The 8645-nt window shown below is 43.9% G+C and overlaps 1 protein-coding gene across 1 annotated transcript in view; it reads left to right on the forward strand.

The window, feature by feature from the left end:
- The window catches only part of nup153 (nucleoporin 153), an 89337-nt gene extending 87327 nt beyond the window's left edge, over nt 1-2010 (forward strand). The window contains exon 22 of the mRNA XM_038796989.1: nt 906-2010. Coding sequence (XP_038652917.1) covers nt 906-999 — 94 coding nt within the window. The 3' untranslated portion in view covers nt 1000-2010. The remainder of the gene's footprint in view (nt 1-905) is intronic.
- Nucleotides 2011-8645: the final 6635 nt, after the last annotated feature.

The raw sequence follows: 8645 nt of genomic DNA on the forward strand, positions 1-8645 counted from the left end.
GGAAGTATTGAATGAACAGCATGACACTGGGAAGTTCCAAGGAACAAAGGGACCTTGGTGTGTTTGTTCATAGATCTCTGAAGGCGAGACGGCAGGTTAATAGGGTGGTGAAAAAGGCACATGGGTCACTTGGCACTATGTGCAATCCTGGTTGCCATATTATGGTAAAGATGTGATTTCACTGGTGGAGGTGCAGAAGAGATTCACCAGGATTTTGCCTGGATTGGAACATTTAAGTTATGAAGAGAGGCTTGGGTTATTTTCGATGAAACAGGGGCGACCGGATTGAAGTGTACAAGATTGAGGGGCATGGATAGGGAGCAGCTGTTCCCCTTAGTTGAAGGGTCAGTCACAAAAGGATTACGGGTTCAAGGAAGTTTAGGGGGTATTTGAGGAAAACCATTTTTACCCAGAGGGTGATGACGGTCTGGCGTGCACTGCCTGGGAGGATGGTAGAGGCAAGTTGCCTCATATCCTTTAAAAAGTAGCTGGATGAGCACTTGGCATGGCAATGTATTTTCTGTGCTGCTGTGAAAATGGCTGTCTCCAGCACAAGAAGATGAGATTGTGCTGTTGAACCTATCTGACTGATTTAATCAAGTGCAAATCTAAATGTGAATTTTTTATCTTGAAAAACTTGCAATTTGAATCAACCAAAAGGTGCAAATATGCAGTTATGTTCTGCTATAGCCCTGACTGTTTTAAGCAGTTGTTGGATTATTTTATCGAGTCAACTTTTCAAGTGCACTAATGGATAGATTTTTGGGATATGAACAGCAAGCAGTAGTAAATGTGTGACTTGAATAAATGCTGAAATACAGATACAGATTTTCTTTCTACAAGTTGAACTCATATTTAATTGTTTATGTAATTTAATAAGTAACATGTTTTTTTCATTTGAACAGGGTTGGCAGCACCAATCCTTTTTCTACGACATCTAGTGGCCGTTCAGCTGTTACTGGTCGGAAGATAAAGACTGCTGTTAGACGCAAGAAGTAGTGGCTACAACCGTTTGTTTTTTTTTTAAAACAGCTAATTATTGAAAATGTATTTTCTATAAAGAGCTGGTGCCCTGCATTAATTGAATTGTACCTCCTTCTGGGCTTTATCAGACCTACCTAGGACCATTTGAACCTGCATATAATTGGTCGCTGCTTTTAGTTGCCTGGTGATGGGTGGACTGTAGATATTTTTTGTGAGATCCCAGCTGTGTCATTAGTTAAAGACTTGGCATGGTCTGGCTACAAACAACCTGCAAAGTGAATGGCTTTGTATATTGATACCTCTTCATCTGCACCACTAGATATTGTTCATAACCCACCCAATTGTACTGAAAAGTTTGTACAGACTGTAGAGCATCAGTGAGAATAGGGGCTGATAATTCTGCAAAGGTTTCATCACAGTATGTGTGAAGTATGTGAATGTGTAGATGTTAAATGGATGGCCTGTTGTGCACTGATGTTTTTTGACTGCAGAATGATTGAAGAATCATACTTGGAGGACTTCAGATGAATTGTCTTCATTTCATAGAACATGTGCTCTTTAAATTCTGTTTATGCTTTTTTGACTTATTTCATTTTATTACAAACTATTATGTACATATCTTATGATTTTCGGTCAATCTACCATTCTTGGACAAAAACACAAATCTGTGAACTTGAATTATTTTTTGTTATAGCGGTATGTTTTTCGTTCAGTATTGTCTATTAGAAGATTTTATTATGTAAATCTCATTATTCAAAGTTGCCTAATCCATTTAACATCCTTTCTGATTAAATAAAATTGGGAACTCTTTAAAGTTGCGTATTGGCTTTTGTGATCCACTTTTGTTTGGACCAAAACAGTGTTGTACAAAGTATTAACTATATATTTTTATATTTGTTTAAATGGACTATGGTGACTTTGGATAATAAGGAGAACAATTTAATATTAAAGCCATGTTTATTACTGTATGATTAACAAAACCATGGGATAAACGCCATCAATAAAAATGAAGAAATAGTAAAATCATTTGATTTTGTTCAGAGCGCAAATCCTTTACCTTGTATCAGTCTTTTAATTCTTGCAAGTCTCAATATACTTTGCAGATTTAAACTTTGGTGAACTCATTCAGAAGAACATTTCTGAAATGCATAGCATTTACAGCACAGAAACTGGTTATTTTACCCAGCTAATGCTGCTATTTATACTCCATATTGAACCTCCTCCCACTTCCTTCATCTAACCCCATTGTATTCCTTTTCTCCCACATGTACTTTATGCCATTCACCTCAACCAATCTGGGTAAAGACATTCTCCTTTGTTTTATCTTATAGTAGTTATTACTGGCTGTTGTCATATAACAGATTTGCTAGCTTTGAACTCTCCTTAAGTGGAAACACCTCTACTTGGACCCTATTCAAACCCTTTTCTAATTTTAAAGGCCTCTATCAGGTTATCTCTGTGCCTTCTCTTTGCTACAGAAAGTCTTATCCTGATTGTTATAACCCCTGTCTAGCATCATCCCTTTTTGCACCTTCTAGTGTAAGTTGTGGTAGGACATACCTGAGGTGTTTCACGGCTGAAGAAGCTTTTGAAAATGTGATCACTATTTTAATTTAGGTGCCACAAATGGCAACAAAATAAAAATAGAAAATTAATCTATGTCAGTTGAAGGAATACATTTAGATATAGATATAGAGAAATACAGCACAGAACAGGCCCTTCGGCCCACGATGTTGCGCCGAACTTTTGTCCTAGGTTAATCATAGAATTATGGACAATTTGTCATGGCCAATCCACCCAACCTGCACATCTTTGGACTGTGGGAGGAAACCGGAGTACCCGGAGGAAACCCACGCAGTCACGGGGAGGATGTGCAGACTCCACACAGACAGTGACCCAAGTCGAAATCGAACTTGGGACCCTGGAGCTGTGAAGCAATTGTGCTATCCACAATGCTACCGTGCTGCCCTTAAGAAGTTAACCTACACTCCCTTATTCTACCCTAATCCAAGTACCTATCCAATAGCCGCTTGAAGGTCCATAAATTTTCCGACTCAACTACTACCACAGGCAGTGCATTCCATGCCCCCACTACTCTCTGGGTAAAGAACCTACCTCTGACATCCCCTCTATATCTTCCACCATTTATCTTAAATTTATGTCCCCTTGTAATGGTGTGTTCCACCCGGGGAAAAAGTCTCTGACTGTCTACTCTATCTATTCCCCTGATCATCTTATAAACCTCTATCAAGTCGCCCCTCATCCTTCTCCGTTCTAATGAGAAAAGGCCTAGCACCCTCAATCTTTCCTCGTATGACCTACTCTCCATTCCAGGCAACATCCTGGTAAATCTCCTTTGCACCTTTTCCAAAGCTTCCACATCCTTCCTAAAATGAGGTGACCAGAACTGCACACAGTACTCCAAATGTGGCCTGACCAAGGTTTTGTACAGCTGCATCATCACCTCACGGCTCTTAAATTCAATCCCTCTGCTAATGAACGCTAGCACACCATAGGCCTTCTTCACAGCTCTATCCACTTGAGTGGCAACTTTCAAAGAACTATGAACATAGACCCCAAGATCTCTCTGCTCCTCCACATTGCCAAGAACCCTACCATTAACCCTGTATTCCGCATTCAGATTTGTCCTTCCAAAATGGACAACCTCACACTTGTCAGGGTTAAACTCCATCTGCCACTTCTCAGCCCAGCTCTGCATTCTATCTATGTCTCTTTGAAGCCGACAACAGCCCTCCTCACTATCCACAACTCCACCAATCTTCGTATCATCTGCAAATTTACTGACCCACCCTTCAACTCCCTCATCCAAGTCGTTAATGAAAATCACAAACAGCAGAGGACCCAGAACTGATCCCTGCGGTACGCCACTGATAACTGGGCTCCAGGCTGAATATTTGCCATCCACCACAACTCTCTGTCTTCTATCGGTTAGCCAGTTTGTTATCCAACTGGCCAAATTTCCCACTATCCCATGCCTCCTTACTTTCTGCATAAGCCTACCATGGGGAACCTTATCAAATGCCTTACTAAAATCCATGTACACTACATCCACTGCTTTACCTTCATCCACATGCTTGGTCACCTCCTCAAAGAATTCAATAAGACTTGTAAGGCAAGACCTACCCCTCACAAATCCGTGCTGACTATCCCTAATCAAGCAATGCCTTTCCAGATGCTCAGAAATCCTATCCCTCAGTACCCTTTCCATTACTTTGCCTACCACCGAAGTAAGACTAACTGGCCTGTAATTCCCAGGGTTATCCCTATTCCCTTTTTTGAACAGGGGCACGACATTCGCCACTCTCCAATCCTCTGGTACCACCCCTGTTGACAGCGAGGACGAAAAGATCATTGCCAACGGCTCTGCAATTTCATTTCTTGCTTCCCATAGAATCCTTGGATATATCCCGTCAGGCCCGGGGGACTTGTCTATCCTCAAGCTTTTCAAAACGCGCAACACATCTTCCTTCCTGACAAGTATCTCCTCAAGCTTATCAGTCTGCTTCACGCTGTCCTCTCCAACAATATGGCCCCTCTCATTTGTAAATACTGAAGAAAAATACTTGTTCAAGACCTCTCCTATCTCTTCAGACTCAATACACAATCTCCCGCTACTGTCCTTAATCGGACCTACTCTCACTCTAGTCATTCTCATATTTCTCACGTATGTGTAAAAGGCCTTGGGGTTTTCCTTGATCCTACCCGCCAAAGATTTTTCATGCCCTCTCTTAGCTCTCCTAATCCCTTTCTTCAGTTCCCTCCTGGCTATCTTGTATCCCTCCAGCGCACTGTCTGAACCTTGTTTCTTCAGCCTTACATAAGTCTCCTTCTTCCTCTTAACAAGACATTCAACCTCTCTTGTCAACCATGGTTCCCTCACTCGACCATCTCTTCCCTGCCTGACAGGGACATACATATCAAAGACACGCAGTACCTGATCCTTGAACAAGTTCCACATTTCACTTGTGTCCTTCCCTGACAGCCTATGTTCCCAACTTCTGCACTTCAATTCTTGTCTGACAGCATTGTATTTACCCTTCCCCCATTTATAAACCTTGCCCTGTTGCTCGCACCTATCCCTCTCCATTACTAAAGTGAAAGTCACAGAATTGTGGTCACTACCTCCAAAATGCTCCCCCACTAACAAATCTATCACCTGCCCTGGTTCATTACCAAGTACTAAATCCAATATGGCCTCCCCTCTGGTCGGACAATCTACATACTGTGTTAGAAAAGCTTCCTGGACACACTGCACAAACACTACCCCATCCAAACTATTTGATCTAAAGAGTTTCCACTCAATGTTTGGGAAGTTGAAGTCGCCCATGACTACTACCCTGTGACTTCTGCACCTTTCCAGAATCTGTTTCCCAATCTGTTCCTCCACATCTCTGCTGCTATTGGGGGGCCTATAGAACACTCCCAACAAGGTGACTGCTCCTTTCCTATTTCTAACTTCAACCCATATTACCTCAGTAGGCAGATCCCCCTCGAACTGCCTTTCTGCAGCTGTTATACTATCTCTAATTAACAATGCCACCCCCCCCCCACCTCTTTTACCACCCTCCCTAATCTTGTTGACACATCTATAACCAGGGACCTCCAACAACCATTTCTGGCCCTCTTCTATCCAAGTTTCCGTGATGGCCACCACATCGTAGTCCCAAGTACCGATCCATGCCTTAAGTTCACCCACCTTATTCCTGATGCATCTTGCATTAAAGTATACACACTTCAACCCATCTCCTTGCCTGCAAGTACTCTCCTTTGTCATTGTTACCTTCCCCACTGCATCACTACGTGCTTTGGCGTCCTGACTATCGTCTACCTTAGTTGCTGGACTACAGATCCGGTTCCCATTCCCCAGCCAAATTAGTTTAAACCCTCCCGAAGAGTACTAGAAAACCTCCCCCCCAGGATATTGGTGCCCCTCTGGTTCAGATGCAACCCGTCCTGCTTGTACAGGTCCCACCTTCCCCAGAATGTGCTCCAATTATCCAAATACCTGAAGCCCTCCCTCCTACACCATTCCTGCAGCCACGTGTTCAACTGCACTCTCTCCCTATTCCTAGCCTCGCTATCACGTGGCACCGGCAACAAACCAGAGATGACAACTCTGTCTGTCCTGGCCCTTAACTTCCAGCCTAACTCCCTAAACTTGTTTATTACCTCCACACCCTTTTTCCTACCTACATCGTTGGTACCAATGTGCACCACGACTTCTGGCTGCTCACCCTCCCCCTTCAGGATCCTGAAGACACGATCAGAGACATCCCTGGCCCTGGCACCCGGGAGGCAACATACCTTTCGGGAGTCTCGCTCGCGACCACAGAATCTCCTATCTATTCCCCTAACCATTGAATCTCCTATTACTATTGCTTTTCTATGCTCCCCCCTTCCCTTCTGAGCCCCAGAGCCAGACTCAGTGCCAGAGACCTGGCCGCTGGGGCCTTCCCCCGGTAGGTAATCCCCCCCAACAGCATCCAAAACGGTATACTTGTTTTGAAGGGGAATGGCCACGAGGGATCCCTGCACTGTCTGCCTGTTAGTTTTCTTTCCCCTGACTGTAACCCAGCTACTCTTGTCCAGTACCTTTGGTGTGGCTACCTCCCTGTAACTCTTCTCTATGACCCCCTCTGCCTCCCGGATGATCTGAAGTTCATCCAGCTCCAGTACCTTAACACGGTCTCTGAGGAGCTGGAGTTGGGTGCACTTCCCGCAGGTATAGTCAGCGGGGACACCAGTGGTATCCCTCACCACCCACATCCTACAGGAGGAGCATGCAACTGCCCTAGCCTCCATCCCCTCTTACTTTACAGAATTAGCTGCCCTGTGGACCAACTGGACCTCTGCCCTCCGGCTCTGCTCCCAGTCAGCTGTACTCTAAACTCCTGGTTCCCTTCACGCTCTTTGATAAATATAGGAAATTAAATGAAAGGAGTACCTTACTCCCTCCTCACCTAACTCCCTCAGTCACCAAACTCTCACTGTAGCACTCAAATGCCACAAGCTCAGCACTCCCTCAGTCACCAAACTCTCACTGTAGCACTCAAATGCCACAAGCTCAGCACTCCCTCAGTCACCAAACTCTCACTGTAGCACTCAAATGCCACAAGCTCAGCACTCCCTCAGTCACCAAATGCCACAAGCTCAGCACTCAGTGCAAACAAAGTCTGCACTGTATCTAGCCCCTATTTATACTGTGACTCTAGCTTCTAAAAACTGGCCTAATGCAATTAACTAATTAACAAGCTCCAGCTGCAAGTAAGTCCAAGTAGAACCTTGTTTAAAGCTGATTCAAAATTCACCTTCTTATAGACCAAACAGCAACTTTTAAGTTAATTAACTAAATAAAAGAAATACTAGACTTTAAATAACCCTTATACTCCCTCAGTCACCAAACTCTCACTGTAGCACTCAAATGCCACAAGCTCAGCACTCCCTCAGTCACCAAACTCTCACTGTAGCACTCAAATGCCACAAGCTCAGCACTCCCTCAGTCACCAAATGCCACAAGCTCAGCACTCAGTGCAAACAAAGTCTGCACTGTATCTAGCCCCTATTTATACTGTGACTCTAGCTTCTAAAAACTGGCCTAATGCAATTAACTAATTAACAAGCTCCAGCTGCAAGTAAGTCCAAGTAGAACCTTGTTTAAAGCTGATTCAAAATTCACCTTCTTATAGACCAAACAGCAACTTTTAAGTTAATTAACTAAATAAAAGAAATACTAGACTTTAAATAACCCTTATACTCCCTCAGTCACCAAACTCTCACTGTAGCACTCAAATGCCACAAGCTCAGCACTCAGTGCAGGACACTGGGAGAAGTCCCTTGTTCTTCAAGTACTGCAATGGCATATTTTATACCCACTTGAGGACAGATGGTTTTTGTGTCTCATCCAGGAAAATGATAGGTCATTCAAAATTTCACACTTTGGCATTACATATTTGCATAACCAAAGAGGCAAATGTATTAATTGTCTCTTTAAATATTAACGCTAGATCCAGTGGTCTTTCCCCTTTAACTGCCTTGTGGGTGGGGCAGGTAGGTTGGGGTTGTCGATGAAAGAGAAATCAGTTTCCTTCTCTTTTGTGAACACCATAGAGTGCTGAGGGCACATTAACATGAACCAGATTGCCATTTCAGTTCGAGCTTTGTTAGTACTTTGAACCACAGAACAAACAGGACCAGGCCTTTTGGCCCGCCAAGCCTGTACCGGTCATGATACCAACCTTTGACAAAACCCTCAGCACTTCCTTGCACCGTATCCCTCTATACCCATCCTATCCATGTGTTTGTCAAGATGCCCTTTGAACGCATTAATGTATCTGTCTCCACAACCTCCCCTGACGTGTTCCAGGCACTCGCCACCCTCTGCATTTAAAAAAAAAAAATCTGCCTTGCACATCTCTAAAGTTTGCCCCACTGACCTTAAACCTATGCCCCCTGGTGACTGACCCCTCCACCCTGGGAAAGAGTACCTGCCCAGCCACTCTTCTCCATGCCCCTCAATCTTGTAGACCTCTTATCGGGTCACCCCTCAACCTCTGTCTTTCTAATGAAAACAGTCAACAGGACTGTTCAGACCAGGCAACATTCTCTAAACCTCATCTGCACCCTCTCCGTGATCAGAATTG

Source organism: Scyliorhinus canicula, chromosome 5 (genome assembly GCF_902713615.1).
Source record: "Scyliorhinus canicula chromosome 5, sScyCan1.1, whole genome shotgun sequence".
Taxonomy (NCBI): Eukaryota; Metazoa; Chordata; class Chondrichthyes; order Carcharhiniformes; family Scyliorhinidae; genus Scyliorhinus; species Scyliorhinus canicula.